Source organism: Microtus pennsylvanicus, chromosome 7 (genome assembly GCF_037038515.1).
Source record: "Microtus pennsylvanicus isolate mMicPen1 chromosome 7, mMicPen1.hap1, whole genome shotgun sequence".
NCBI lineage: Eukaryota > Metazoa > Chordata > Mammalia > Rodentia > Cricetidae > Microtus > Microtus pennsylvanicus.
Window position 1 is genome coordinate 94,234,492 of NC_134585.1, and position 16,014 is coordinate 94,250,505.

General features: G+C 42.4%; 1 protein-coding gene across 4 annotated transcripts in view; it reads left to right on the forward strand.

Annotated features, from left to right (window-relative positions):
• LOC142854945 (bifunctional heparan sulfate N-deacetylase/N-sulfotransferase 3) overlaps positions 1–2,863 on the forward strand; it is a 127,494-nt gene extending 124,631 nt beyond the window's left edge. For all 4 annotated transcript variants that reach the window (XR_012911387.1, XR_012911388.1, XM_075981453.1 and 1 more), the window contains exon 14: positions 365–2,863. Coding sequence is in view for 2 of the 4 variants with exons in the window: in XM_075981453.1 (XP_075837568.1) it covers positions 365–484 (120 nt within the window). In the remaining 2 variants the exon portion in view is untranslated. The remainder of the gene's footprint in view (positions 1–364) is intronic.
• Positions 2,864–16,014: the final 13,151 nt, after the last annotated feature.

The window sequence follows — 16,014 nt, forward strand, 5'->3', positions numbered from 1 at the left end:
TAGTCAAGACTAAAAGGAAAAACTCAGCTTTACAGAATATTAACCGTAGATGCCAATGAGGTTATTCTGTAAACACACACTGAGTTTGCCTAAAGGAGTAAAGTGTTTGATGTTATGCACAGAGGTGTGGAAACAAGCGTGTTTGGAGTGGCAAATGTCACCAATGCAGTGGCCACCTCTCCTAGTGTAGACTCCAATAGACAGGAAAGCCAAGCATCGCAGGCGTTACCGACACAGTCCACATGCTTTATGCCACTCTTGACCCATACCTAGGGTGCATGAGGCGCTTTTACTTCCGCAGAGCCAACAGGCGTGGAATGTATTTTAGTGAATAAAATATATGTTTCTCTCCCTTCGCACTCAGAGCAGAGCGTTTCTGTCCAGTTACTACCGGGACCACAACGTGGAGCTCTCGAAACTGCTGCACCGGCTGGGGCAGCCTCTGCCCTCATGGCTCAGGCAGGAGCTGCAGAAGGTGAGGTAGCCTGCAAAAAGCAACAGGAATCTGTCTAAGGACCGGCACACGCCACTCCTGAGCTCACAGAAGCTACCAAAAAGCTGTCAAACACATACCTCTTCGTCAAGAAAAACAAGCGAGGCTCCTTCCATGTGCTGGCATATGGATGCTTGTGGGGGTGGGGCATATAGAGGATCTTTAAGAAGCTTCGCAGTCGATGGCCTTCCGCTCTGTACCCGTGTGGAAGCCAAACAGCAACCAGTGTAAATTCAAAGGCAAAAACAAAAACACTGGCACTGACCTGTTCCATTTCACACTAATATTTACTATTTTGTCTATCAACTAAAGTTGTGTTTCTGTACATTTCTGGACCACTGTTTGACTGTAAAAAAAATAATTATTTAATTCTGTGAAATATCTTCTACCATGATAAATGTCACAGTGTAAAATGCCAAAAGTGGGGGGGTGGGGAGCTGCCAGCATAGGCCATGACTGTGTGAGACCCAGAGACTGGGAAGCTATGTATGGACTTTGTCTCCACTAAACAGAAGCAAAAGATGGCGCTGGAGCCAGGGCGGTGACTGCTTGCGTACAGTCCAGTGTGCTTATGAAGCTCTGTATTGCAGACTTGTTAGCCAGTAAATAGAAACCATTTTTACATCAGAATAGTGAGTAACAACGAAAGAGTGCCGACTAAATTCTCTGAGAGAAAGAGAGAGGGCATCTAACGGTAAGCCATTGAGAACGCTATGCTTTCCCACGGTAAGCGGCAGGTCTATCCTGGTCACCTTCAGTTCTGGAGGAAGTGTCCAATCTGAGACACACGGACCTTTAGATGTGCAGAGAAGCTACTGAACAAACTCCACGGACTGAAAACTAAGGACAGTTTCTACTCAGACATAAGCTACTGAGAAGCTGCCCTTTCCAGGTGGCCCACAGGAAATTAGATTACGTACAGGCTTATGTAGAAATGAATTAATATACAAATCATTTGAGACATTTCTTGTACTACTACAAGGTGGAGACCAAGTCGAGTCCAGTTTTGAGAATGTCTCACATACCTTCCACACCCCTACCTGACAGCGAGCATAGTCAAACATATGAGCATCTACAAAAAAAGCGCAAAAGTGCAACGAGAAGCCTGGCTCCTGAAACACAGTCAACTTCCATTAGACAAATTACGAGCCAAGAATTCAAAACAAGAGTACAGTCGAGCATACCTTCCTGTGTTAATATTTACTTAATTTTGTATTGTAATTGACATATATGTAAATATTAAGTAGTACGTCCCCTCCTGTGACTACAGAAGCTCATATAAAGTATTTTACGAGATATGTTTAGAAAAAAAGATAGGCAAGAAAGCCAATGGCCTAAAGATTTGGCTGCCATTCTAGTGTGAAAAACTCTACTCTTTCCGCTATTTGCCCGTTAGAAAAGAGAAGGGGCAAACTTGCTCTCACTGTGTATTTCCTCATACACAGCACAGTTGCCAATTTGTCTGTTTAATGTTTGCCCGTGTTCTAATGTACTCAAAGAATACAGGGGTTTTTAAGCAGTTACTAGAAAGAATTGGACAAACAACCAAATTTTAAGAACCCTGACTGAGAAGCCAAAGCAAAAGGCTGTGAAATCAGTCTTCGCTCTGACAGCTGCAGCTTCGGAAGCATCACCTGCCAAAGCCAGCAGGACAATCATCCCTCACTTCCACGTCCATTCATTTTAAGAAAATTGGCTCAAGGGGGTCGTGAGACCCGGTAGCTCCAGCTGTTACAGTCTCACTGGCGACAGTGTGTCAGCTCACGAACGGAGTGAGAAAATAAGTGGACACGTGTCTCCACATTGGAACCTACAGATAAATTGGCTGCTGAATCCTTTAGTCTAGGTAGACAGTGCCTTTAAAATAAATGGCAAAAATACCACATATAATGAATCAGATAAAAAAAGAGAGAGGGAGGTGTACGGAGACCTGCTCACCACTAGCCCGTGTTGAATGCAGTGCCAAACAGCAACCCTTTGGAAGGGTTTTGACCACACTGCACGTCAAAGAGACAGCTCCAAATTCTACAGGACACCCGCAGACTTCACACTGTGAGCTCCAGCTGGCTATTATGCTATCCTAAAAGTAACAGAAATCTATGAGAAAAGAATGAGAGAGAACATGATTTCAAACTAGCTGTGTATAGAATTCCCTTTTTCATTGCTTATAATATGGGGCTTCCTCAGGAAGAAATGAAATGGTTATTTCAATGTTTATAGCTATAATATTCTTGTCATTCACATTGAATGAAAATTATTAGGAACTTTTTTTTCCTCTGGGTTTTTTTTAAATAAAAAAAAAGCCCTCACTATAATTCTAAAAGTGGCATGATTCCTCATATGTATAACAATAAACTGATAAGAAAATGAGGGTGTTGGGCCTGGTGATTTTAGATAATGAGCAGGGGACTTGTTTTGCTGGGGTTCAAAGACACACCATTATGATTTCAAATGGAGGGATAATTGAAAAGCTTAGTAGGCAATGAGGAATTTCTGTTTCAGTTTTGCCTGCTGTGATTTTATTTGGCTCCAAATAGAACAACGCTGCCGCTTTCAAGACCCTCCTGGGCCTTCTCTCTGTAGCGTTTTGAGAGATATGAGCGAGTCCCTTTCACAGAAATCTAGAAAATGATCTCTGCAAGGAAAACATAAAATGAGGAGAGGAGTTAGACGGGATCCTCATTCCCACAAAAGTTCTCTGGTTGCATCTCTTTCTCTTCAAGACACTAGGTTTCCTCAGATTACAACCCGTCCCGCCCCTTCATTATTAATACCTGGACTACAGCTGATTCGCGTTTTTCTTTCTAAGGCATGATGACAGGTTACATCCACTTCAGGACCAGTCAGTGAGCCAGTAATGAACCCACCCATCGGAGTATTCCTAGTTTAAAATAGCAACATTAGTGTGCTTTAAGAATATCAGCCCTGGGGCTGGAGAGATGGCTCAGTGATTAAGAGCATTGCCTGCTCTTCCAAAGGTCCTGAGTTCAATTTCCAGCAACCACATGGTGGCTCACAACCATCTGTAATGAGGTCTGGTGCCCTCTTCTGGCCTGCAGACATACACACAGACAGAATATTATAAACATAATAAATAAATAAATATTAAAAAAAAGAATATCAGCCCTGCAGCTTGGAAGCACTTACTTAAGAAACAACCCATTAATGAAGGGGCACTGAACCAGCAATGCCATGTTTCTTTAATTTCAAATTACACTCTGTACCTGAATTCTGTCAATGGTGGCAACACCATAGTTCCCTCCGTCTTCATGTGCGTGTGTTTGTGTGTGTGTTTGTGTGTGTGTGTTTGTGTGTGTGTTTGTGTGTGTGTATGTGTTTGTGTGTGTGTTTGTGTGTGTGTGTTTGTGTGTGTATTTGTGTGTGTGTTTGTGTGTGTGTGTTTGTGTGTGTGTATTTGTGTGTGTTTGTGTGTGTGTTTGTGTGTGTGTTTGTGTGTGTGTATTTGTGTGTGTGTTTGTGTGTGTGTTTGTGTGTGTGTTTGTATGTGTGTGTGTTTGTGTGTGTGTTTGTGTGTGTATTTGTGTGTGTGTTTGTGTGTGTGTTTGTATGTGTGTGTATTTGTGTGTGTTTGTGTGTGTGTTTGTGTGTGTGTGTTTGTGTGTGTGTTTGTATGTGTGTGTATTTGTGTGTGTGTTTGTGTGTGTTTTATGTGTGTGTATTTGTATGTGTGTGTGTGTGTTTGTATGTGTTTGTGTGTTTAGAATATATTCTAAGGAATTATCTTCCTCATTTTTGACACTTCCCTAAGAGATCTTTCTAAATAAGTTGTTGAAATGTTGCTGTTTCTAGTTTTAGTGATTTAACAATCTCTATATTTTTAACTCCTAGAGGTTAAACAAGAAACTCACAGATTCTTCCTGACTTCATCACACCTCTAAAACACCCTGTAGCTAACTCTGACAGTCAGGGATCTTTGTAGGGAAACAGCCCCTATGGCTGACAATTCTCTGGAAGTGTGACTTCTGCGTTGACTTGGACGTCCAATGTTTTCACTTACTTCAGACAAAGGCTGCTTCAATCGTGTGAAGCCAAACCGTGAACTTGTCCTTTGGCAATAAAGGAAAAGAAAAGTGTGGTCAATTTTATGTGAAGTAGGCTAAACAAAATTAACTATTATTTCTGGATCTTTCTGGGAGAGAGAGGTTAGTATGTGAGTTAGGGAGTTCAGGAAAGTAGCCTGTCCTCCCCAGTATGGATGAAAGATGGGGAGCTCTTCTTGCCTCCCTGGCAACATCTCCTATTTTCCATCTGACTGGGATGTGTGCCAATGCTCCCCATGGTTTTCGGCTTCACCAACAGAATGAATTACAGCAGTCTCCTGTGTTCAGGCTTCGTAGCAGATACAAACATGTGCGTAGATCCTTTACTGTGTACCGTGGTGATTTGAATGAGAAATGTCTCCTATAGGCTCCATATATCTGAGCACTTTGTCCCCAGTGATTGATATCATTTGAGGAGGTTAGGAGACCTTTAGGAGGTGGAGACGTGCTGGAGGAAGCACATCACTGGGGCCAGACTTGAGAGCTGATAGTTTTGTTTCCAGTTGGCTCTCTGCTTCCTTTGTGTTCTCTGAGCTGTGAATTCCCATCTCCCTGTTCTGGCTGCCGGCTGCCATGCCTCACCCACCGCACTGACTCTCCCTCTGGCTCTGTAAGCCCGAAAAAACTCTTCTGTAAGTGCCTATTGGTCTTGGGTTTTATCACAGCAAGAGAAAAGTGACCAATACAGTATATAGTCATAGTATGCACTATATTATAGTGTGTGCCCATGTGTGTGTGCATGTGTGTGCATGTGCTACGTATCATCTCTGTTTCTCTGAAGAACCCTAATATATACAGTGTAACACTAATTCTATCTCGGGAAACACCTGTGGAGGACCTTGTGAAGTGGTGCACCTGACAACCAAGAGCCGCCTCTCCCCATTTAGTAGCGCCTTGGATTCCTTCTGTTTGTTCTCACCAATCTTTGTACATGAGAATCCTCTCTATGTACAGTGCTCTCCGTAAACAATGGAGTCAAATTCCTGCCTTCATTCCCTCGTATATGAAAGTTACTGCTAACCTTTCCTGACGCTTTCCTCCATTCATCCTATGACAACCCTAACCCTTGAGTCTCTATCATTTCCTTGTTGATTGCCAAGAGAAACGACAAAGATCTCTTAGCTACTAAATTTGGAATTGGCTACATGTCAACAACTTACTTAGACCTCTTAAACAAGGAGGAATCGTGGACAATGCCAATAAATAAGGAAAGGCATTCGCTTGCAAAATTCCAGTCAAATATCTTGTTTACCGTTACCTTGGGATTCTCCAGAGAAATAGCATGGGAAGCGGGGAGTTCTCAGAAAACAAAACAAAACAAAACTGCACCATCCACTAAATCCCTACAAGGTTGATAAATGATTAAAGCTTCGCTGGCCACCGAAATGCTGTAGTGCTGCTGATTCCAAGCCTAATCGCAATTATCCCGGAATGTGTTCGCTCCCCTAATATGCATTCCTTGCCCACTTCTGGGCCTGACCCCACATCCTGTGATTTAACTGAAGAAAAAAAAACCTTTTGGACTGTATTAACAAAACCCTAGCTTCCACCAAACAAAAGGTTAGGAGTGTCATTGGATGACATTTGGTGCCTACAGCTGAGATTTCCCCTTCCTGGAACCACCTACTTAAGGTTTCCAACAGTGAATTTGAAAAGTGCCTTGATTTCTGACTTGTCTTTTCCTGTTGCCACATTGGAGCATGGAATTTGGAGCACCCTCAGTCTGTATGCCCAGACTGTGTTCACTGATAAGGGGTAAGAGGATAAACTATCTCTTACCCCCTTTTAGGTGAGAATTACATGTGTTTGTTTTGTTCCATTTTGTTGTCTGTACTCATAATATTTAATAGATAGCTACATAGCAATATATAGGATAATTACACATATGAATTTACTTTTATAATTTTATATAAAAAGCTACAGAAGGAAGGGTGAAAAAATTACTCAGCAAAGCACCCGCCATGCAAGCATGAGGTCCTGAATTCAGCCTCCGGCACCCACATAAAAAGAAGGGACGGCAGTGATATCTGGAACCCGAGTGCTGGAGGAGACAGAGACACAAGGATTCTTGGAGATCATTGGCCAACCAGTCTAGAAAAACTGATGCGCTCCAAGTTCAGTGGGAGATCTTGTCTCAAAAAGTAATGTAGAGAGCTACTGAGGAGGACACCCAATATTTACTTCTGGCCTCCACACACTTACACTCCTACATATACCCATACACTGCACACAAGAGCTCTAAAAAAAATGCATTCATTCAAGCCTTAAGAGGCAGCCCAGAAGTGGTGTAGAGTCCAGTCTGGCTGGATGTCGAGCATCCAGAACTGATCAATTTCTAGCCTAGGCAACTAGGTGGAGGTGATTCAACCTTCCTCCACATGGCTTGAACTTTTTCAGCTTACTGATATTCATTCTGTCATCAACATTCACCCTTCCAGGCACCCCCAGAAACAATAGCCAGCCAACCATCTGAGCATCCCATGTCCCAACCAAGCTGGCCAGTCATAAATTGTAGGGGAAGCCCAGCCAATCACCTTGCTTGAAGGGCGGGATCCCCTGAGGTTATAATTTACTTACAAATATTGCAGGTGTGCTCCCCCCTTCCCTTCTGTTTTCCTGCTCTTTGTTGGAACCTCCGTTGTGTAAGTTATTCCCTTCTTCCCCTTAATAAAGCTGATATTAAAGTTATCCTGATTAATCCTATCTGCTGGTCAATTATGCCACATCAATAATTTACCTAACAACCCCTTTCAAGGAAGTAAAGCAGATTTCACTAATAAAAAGCTTGCAGTGGTTTCAAGTCCCCAGTACTGTTGGAAAGAATGTGCTCCCCACATTTTATACCACAGAAGACTAAATTGAGAAATTGGAGGGATTTTCAAAGCACACCGACTTCATAACAGTTTTTACATGAAACTCTCAACATTAAGCCTCTTGGTTAAGACAGAATGCATTAAGTAAAGGAAATTACTGCTATCTATATTTCTGGACCAAATGTCCTGTTCAATCAACAACCAAAACAGCAAGCCAACTTCACTCTTACACTATACAGATGGTTTACAGAGTTGGACCAGGGAAAGGTCATCTTTTCTTTACTTGGTAAACAACATTCTGACCTTAAATTCTACTTTCTTTCGAGTTTTAACTGTTACTAGGGATTTTAAAGTGAAAATGGGCTCCCATGGTCTCAACTCTGCCAACCCATACCAATATATCAATTAAAGAGACTGTAGGAAGAGTAAGTGGTAGAGAGTTATTCAAGGTGGCCACACTGTCAAGCAGGACTGTTACAGGTGTCCAGTGACGTCTCAGTTCACCTTTAGGGTAGTAATATGAGGCTCAGGCTTGAGTGGAGAAAAAAAATGGAGTACAGGTAAGGTGGAGACAAGAGATAAGCTTAATTAAGCCGTCCTGACCAAGTGTGATCCTTCTTCATCACTGCCTTCTGCTTCTTCGGGAGAGTCCTGAGAGCAATGTGCACCAGACATTAATAAGAACTACAGAGACAATGAGGACTACTGAGAACTCAAGAACAATGGCAATGGGTTTCTGATCCTACTGCATGTACTGGCTTTGTGGGAGCCTAGGCAGTTTGGATGCTCACCTTACTACCTGGATGGAGGTGGGTGGTCCTTGGACTTCCCACAGGGCAGGGAACCCTGATTACTCTTCGGGCTGATGAGAGAGGGGGACTTGATTGGGGGAGGGGGAGGGAAATGGGAGACGGTGGCGGGGAGGAGGCAGAAACCTTAAATAAATAAATAAATAAATAAATAAATAAATAAATAAATACTACAGAGAATTGAGGCTGTAGGCATGAATCCTTCTCAAATGAAGGCTGAGCAACCCATCATCTTTATCCAAAATACCCAAGGTTGGAAATACAGAATCCAGACCCTGTCTGCAGGTCGGATGCCCTTGACTATATTGAGAATGAGGTGTGGAAAAGATTGGTCCCAAACTCTGAAAACAACCAGCTTGATGCTGCCTGAAAGATAGCTCAAGAGTTAGGAGCATTTGCTGCTCTTGCAAAGGACCCATGTTTGGTTGCTGTCACCCATTTTGGGCAGGTTACTACTGGAGTTGGAGCTTGTAATTCCAGCTGACTCCTCTGACTGCTGTGGGCTTCAGCACTCACATGTACATACATACACAGACGTACACATACACAAATTTGTGGGGAGCCAAAGAAACCCTAAGTGAATGTGTATTATTGACAGGGACCAATGAATGGCACAGACCCATGGGGATTTGCAAAATCTTCCTCCAGGTGAAGATGGGGGAACATGGTAAAGCCTTCCTCTGGCCTAAGTACAAGCATTTATGATTGATAGACCAGTGTGGGCAAAAAGTAGTAACAATGGCAGCTTCCTCTTCCCAGATGACTAAAACCTGAGACTTCTCTAACAAAGACCTCCTACCAAGACTCACCCCTCCTTCCCATGCTATATATAAGAAACTTGGTTCTGGGTCAGTATATGGTTGGTGCTGCTCCATCAGAGTGAACACAACTCTCTCTCTCTATGTGTCTGTCACTGTGTCTGTCTATCTGTCTGTCTGTCTGTCTCTCTCTCTCTCTCTCTCTCTCTCTCTCTCTGTGTGTGTGTGTGTGTGTGTGTGTGTGTGTGTGTGTGTGTGTGTGTCGTTTCTTCATTCCCTCATCACCTCAGGCAGATTTTCAGGACCAAGGCATGCAGGATGTGGCACATATACATTCAATTAACAAATAAACCTTTATTTTTTTAAAAAAAAAACTAGCTTGACAAACAACAAAGAACACCAGATGGCCCCAGTTAATGATGACTCTGCCGAGGACCAAGGATGCCCAGGGACTTCATAACCCTTTCATCTCCCACCATTATTTTTCCCGTAAGAGCCATTTGTACCAGACAGTGGGGAACATGCCCTTAAGCGTTCTTGTTGACCCTGGAGCTACAAAGTCAGTTTTAATGATAAAAGCCTCCTATGAACTGTGCCTATTAGAGAAACTCAAGAAAGCCCCCAGGGCTGCTTTCCCAACAGCCTCTGGGCCATGCCCACCTAAACTCAGCTTCTGTTTGTACTGAATGTTCCATTACTAGGGAGAGATTTGCTAAGGACAATTCTTGCCTGAGAACAGCGTATGCAGCCACAAGGACCACTTGAGCAGACCCTTCATCTGTAGCTATAAACCCTGAAGCCACCAAATTGTCACCCCATATGTATGGCTCCAAGGAAGGGGGCTCCAAGGAAGAGTTAAAACAGCTGTTAAAGTCCTTCAAAACACAGTGCATCGGCTCTCCCTTAAGCAAAGCAATACTTTCAGAGGCTGGAGGCACTGGAGCAAATCCAAACCATGCTCCACACTTTTCTAAAAAACAATTTGATTCAGCCATGCCTGTCTCCTTAAAACGTTGCTAGTCTGCCAGTGTTTTTTTTTAAGTACCAAATCTAAGGAATATCATTTTATTCAATATCTACAAGCTCTTAGTAAAATTGCCCAGGACATTCTCCCCTCCAATGCCAAGCCTTGCATTGCACTTTTTCAAGTTAGCAGCACAGTGAAAATGGTTCACGGTCCTTGATACAAAGAGCTTTTGTGTTCCTCCTGCTGGGCAGTCACGGTTTCAGAGTGGGTTCCTTCACCGGTGGTCTTTGGAGAGATATTGACTGCACTCTTGACAACGTTTCAATTAAGTCAGGGAGCCCCGCCGCTATATGTAGATAACAGTGATTTCCAGTCTGACTTACAAGCTTTTCCTAGCAAATGCCAATCAATCCCTTAGTCACTTCATTGAACTCAGGGACAAAACCTTTTTCCTTGCTGTAACAAAATGAACTTAAGGAGCAAAGAATTGATTTTGGCCCATGGTACAATCCCTCGAGGTGGGGAGAGCGGGTGACAAGAGCATGAGGCAGCTGGACACACGGTGCCCGTAGTCCGGAAGTGTAGCAATGAATGCTGGTGGTGGACTCCCCCGTCCCCCAGCTTCTTGTTGAGTGTGAGATCCCAGCCCATGGAATGGTGCCACCTGTATTAATGGTGGACCTTCTGTCCTCAGTCAAATGAGTCTAGAACGTTCCTCACAAGCATATCCAGAGCTTTGTCTCTAGGGTCATCTTAGATCCCGTGAGGTTGACAGTCAACACTGTCATGGTGGCCTGTTCTAGATTACAAGTCTACAAAGAACAAATTATTTACCTGGACTTCCAATTCCAGTACCTAGTGCCTAGGGACCGACTCTATTGCCAGCTCTAGATTCTAAGGCCTATAAGAAATTGTGAGGGTCCCTGGGGATGGCACATGACCACAGCATAAAGGGGTGCTTCAGGATTCACAGCAAAGCCTTGGCAGAAGGCTTTGTTCGAGGCAGATCTTGTGCTCTTAATTTTATGTTCAGGACGTCAAGCTGCTTTGAGGACGCAGAAGGACCTTCTGACATCTGCCCCTATTTGGGAACTGCTTAGCTTAGCAAAACCTTTCAGGTGGTGATGAGGAATCAGGCTGGGGGTTCCTGCCAGCTGTTGTGTTAAGCTCCACACCCTTTATAATAATTCATAATAAAATTATCAAAATAAAGTGCAAGACCAACCACATGTCTGCCTTTCCAGCAATACTGTTTACCACACATTTCTTAGAAATCACAAAAGTCTGCCTGTTTCCTTTGACAAATGAAAAGAGGGCTTGAAGATGAAAGATAACCTTCCAAGGTTCAAAGTAACAAAGGTCAGCTTGTGAGCTCTAATGATAACACAGTGAGCATCCTTCCGCCTTCTCTCACAGTGTCAGTGAGGCCTGTGGGCCGTGAGCCAGGCCAATTACATCCCAGCCTCACTTTTGATCCGTGCCTCAACCTAATTCTCTGCAAATGAAGAGAATGACTTTGCGTCTCTCGCATAATGCTTCTTTAAGAGATATCGTATTTGCATGTTTGCATGGGGTTATGCTCACCCATATATTCAACAAACCCTGTAGAGGGCACTGGATCCCTCAGAGACAATTACAGGATTTGCAGGATGCCTGGCTTGTTAGATGAGTACTAGAATTTAACTCTGGTCCTCATGGCTGAGCAGGAGGAACTCTCTTAACTGCTGAGCCATTTCTCCAGCCATCGTATGATTCCTATAAGGAGCAGATGAGTTCGTGAACACAAGTCTACTCGGCCAGAGTTAGCTGCAATCCACTACTACATCCATGAGGCACGATAAGTTACCGTCATGAGCAGGTCCTTTTCACCTCGTGTGTCTGTTTTCTTATACAGCTCTATTTTGTTTACTATCTAGAAGAATTACATTTTTTTTATTCTTACTCATTTTTTTATCAAATTTAAGTCCTGAATTCCAGGACTTATTTTCCTGAATACTATTCTTTACTACTTATTTACATAAATTAGCCATCAGATAAAAAGCTTTAAAGTAGAGAAATACAAAAATATATTAGTTATTCCCAATATTGGTTTTAAGTCTACTTGGTTTTCTAGCAAATTTTGGAGATTAAAAAAAAAAACCCTGCTAAACCTCACATAAATGAAGTCTCCTCACACACCATCCAGTCTTTCTTTTGCTTTAGTGTAAGGGCAAATTAAGATTTCCTAGGGTGGAGATATTGTTCAGTTGCTAGGGTGCATGTCTAGCATGAAGTTTGAAGCTGATCCCCAGAATTGATATGTCTGGCATGAAGTTATTATTGTCTAGCATGGAGTGTGATCCCCAGAATTATTATTTATGTAGATAAACAGTATTGGGAGAAAAAGAAGAAGAGACAGAAGTTCAAAAGTTCAAGATCAGCCTCAGTTACTTGGCAAGCTACCCTGGGGTACAGGAGGCTGCATTTGATTTTTTAAAAAAGAAAAAGAAAGAAATGGAGGGAGGGAGGGAAGAAGGGAGAGAGGAAGGAAGGGAAAAAAAGATTTTCTAGGTTTAACTTAAGAAGTAAAACAAATTAATCAGTATAACCCTTGGTTTCTGACCAAAGAGAAAATGAAGTCTAACTTTCTAATTCAAAACAGTGATCATTTGTTCTAACTATAAATATTGGATAATAGGAATTGGAGCCAAGGTTGGCATTTTATGTAAAATTACTTCCAATATAAAATCTGGGGGAAAAAAACTGCATTCCCTTGATGGGAGGGTAACATTTTGGCAGAGATACAGGAAAGATTTGGCCGGAGTCAAGAACTGTCAATTACGCCGCAATACAATGTTCTACTTTCCTTTGCCGGCTATATGCAGATTTTTGTCATTTCCATCATCCTGGCTTTCTCATTTAAACAAAAAAACATTGAATTGAGCTTGGCCCATATAAACAGCACTGGTATGGTAGAATAGGACGCCTGGTAGCCCTCTAGTGGACGAGGCAGAAACATCACTTTAGGGGTCGTCCCTTCAGATGCGCTCCACATTAACAATGCATTAAACACTTCAGACAGTATCAGATGAATTAAAACCCCTGCTTGTCAACTTCATGTGTATGATGGATAGTCTTGAGTGTCAAAGTGACTACATCTGGAATTAACTAAAATCATGGCTGGGCACATCTATGATAGATTTTTTTTCTTTATTAAATCATTTGAAGTAGGAAGACATAGTTCTAATCCAGATCTTCAGGGTGAGAAGATCCACTTTAATCCACAGCTTTTGAGGTGTGAAGATCCAGCTTTAATCTGGGCCACCCCTCCTGCTGGCAGTCTGTATAAAGGACATGGAAAAGGGAAGCTTGCTTTCTCTTTGCCTGCTTGCTTTCCCTCTGGCTAGCGAGTCCTTCCTTCCTTCCTTCGCTAGCATTAGAGCCTACCTACTAGCTAGTCATACACCAAAGACCAGCTGAGACATCCAACCTTGTGTACTGAACAATTACTGAGTTCATGGATCTTTCATTGGTAGAGAGCCATTGTTGGACTAGCTGGTTCACAACCTGTACACCATCCTAATACAAAGTATTGAAGAGCACTTGCTGCTCTTGCAGAGGACCTCAGTTTGGTTCCCAAATCCTGTTCAGGCAGTCCACAGCTGCCTGTAACTCTAGTTCCAGAGAATCTGAGCTCCCTTCTGGCCTCCACACTCATATACACAGACCCACCTGCAAATGCACACGTACACATAATTGAATATAAAATAAAATCTTACAAAAGAGAAGTGTGCTGTATTTTAGTTTTATTTGTAGGATATGTTTTGAAATTGTTGCTTTCTAATAAAATCAAAAATTTCAAAGATCACCATTTTCAAAACTCACTCATTATTATAAAAAAGAGTCCACGGGCAGATTGGCAGAGCCATTAGGAATGCTGACACTTTCACATAATTATTCACAATAAATTATATCAATAAACCCATGTACAATAATAAATGATTGTATTTAATTCAAATGTTCTAAGGCTTTAAACAAATGGCTAAATAATAGGATAATAGCACCACCTAGTGGCTATACAAAATTGATGTTTCATTTCATTCTGTTTTAAGTAAACATCAATTCATCTCACTGCTCTGCACAGGAACAATCCTTAAGGACAGTGGAAAGGATTTGGGGATGGGCTAGTAGAGAAAATGTCTCACCCCATGAAGCATCTATGGCGTATATTGTGACAATCAAAGAAAAGCAGCAGAATTTTACAAGTGACCGTTAAATTTCCAAATGATTGTAATATACCTGATGTGAAAAGCATTAAGTAGTTTACAGATGTCATATAACAAACATTCCCAAAAAATCTTTCATTTAATATGCTATATCAAAGGATGCATAAATAATATTTTTCGCATGCATGAATGTAGCCAAAAAGGAAAGAAGAGTAAAAGAGAGAGCCTCGTAAATCATCTGGAAATGACAGAGGAAAAAAACCAAGCTTTTGAGATGTTAAGCATTTAATTGCACATGTGTGTAGCATTCTATCTTGCCGATATGTATACAAAATTCTCCAAGCAAGATCATTCTTAAAGTGACAGCTAATTTCTTACGAGAACACCTGAGTACCTGAATATTGCATGAGTTCTAATTGTTCTTAATGAGAAAAACCTGGAGTCAGATATCAGGGGAAATGCTGAAAGATCAGAGAGGCAAAGGAGCAAGCCACAGCCAACTCTTACCTTGCTAACTCCTCAGCCAAAACAGGGGTGATCTCCTGTCTCAGCCAACTCTTACCTTGCTAACTCCTCAGCCAAAACAGGGGTGATCTCCTGTCTCAGCCAACTCTTACCTTGCTAACTCCTCAGCCAAAAAAAAAGGAGTGAGCTCCTGTCTACTCCCGCCTTATATCCCTCTCTCTGCCCAGCCATATCACTTCCTGTCTGTCTGTACAGCCCTCCAGACCTCTATGGTTAACTGCCCTTTGATCTTCAGACCGGCTTTATTTGTTAGATACGAACAAGTTTTCCCCACACCTAAGCAATTCCAGTTAGTCTGGAGACACCAGAAGACACAGGTGCTTATTGATGTCTTAGTAAACATGCGGGATGTTCCCTGATGCCAAATGCTTACTCAGGAACTGTAAGTCCCAAACTTTTCTGACGCATTGTCACCTCCAGTTCCATTGATGCTACGGCCTCATTCATCCTTTAAATTCCTTAAGAAATCGATGGCACTCTTCCCTTACAGGAATTCCCCCTGCCACCTTACCCCACCCTTACTCCACCCTTACGCCAGCTGCACTCTTGAACCTATGCAGCTGAACGTGTTGTAGAGAAAATCCACAATCAGGCTAGATTTGAACTTAAATTCATTCCAAAAATTTCAGTGAACTCCCATTGAATCCAAGAATCCTGCTCCATTTCTAAGTCCACTGACATTATCTTCTAATTATGTTCTGTCCTGTCCACTAAGATTTCCAGGTCTCCCTTATCCTAACTTGAAGCTGATGGCATTCCTTTGTATTGCCCTGAAAAAAAAATCTTCAAATTGATAGAAGAGTGCATTTAAAAGTTTGCATCATTGCTCCCAACAGCCAACCACCATCCATTCCCACCTGTGTTTCTGTGGAATTCGTAGCTGTTCCCTCAGGCCAGTGGTTCTCAACCTCCCTAATGCTGCGACCCTTTAATACTGTCTCTCATGTTGTGGTGCCCCCACCCATAAAATTATTTGTGGCTTTGTTACTGTAATCTTGCTACTGTTGGGAATCATGAATAGTGTGATATCTGGTATGTCGTGACCCACAGGTTGAGGACTGCTGCCTTAGACTAACTCTGGCCTTTGTGCATCTAAGCTTTGAGCATTGTCAGGTTTCCATCTCTGACATATTCCTGCTTAGAAAGCTCTCATCCCTCTTGTACTCAGTGCTCTGGGTCTCACCTGCTCAACTTCTCAGAATTTAGTCTCCCTCCATGCTCCCTGCAACAGTGATTTAAAAGGACCCAAAGAGCCTGTGTGTTGCCAACTCCGAGGTCCTCTTTTCAGCCGTCATTTGGCTTGTATCACTAACAGTGGATTGCTGTCCTTGAAAACTTTGATTTTCAGGATACATTTCACTGATTCTTCTTCCAACCTGAGTC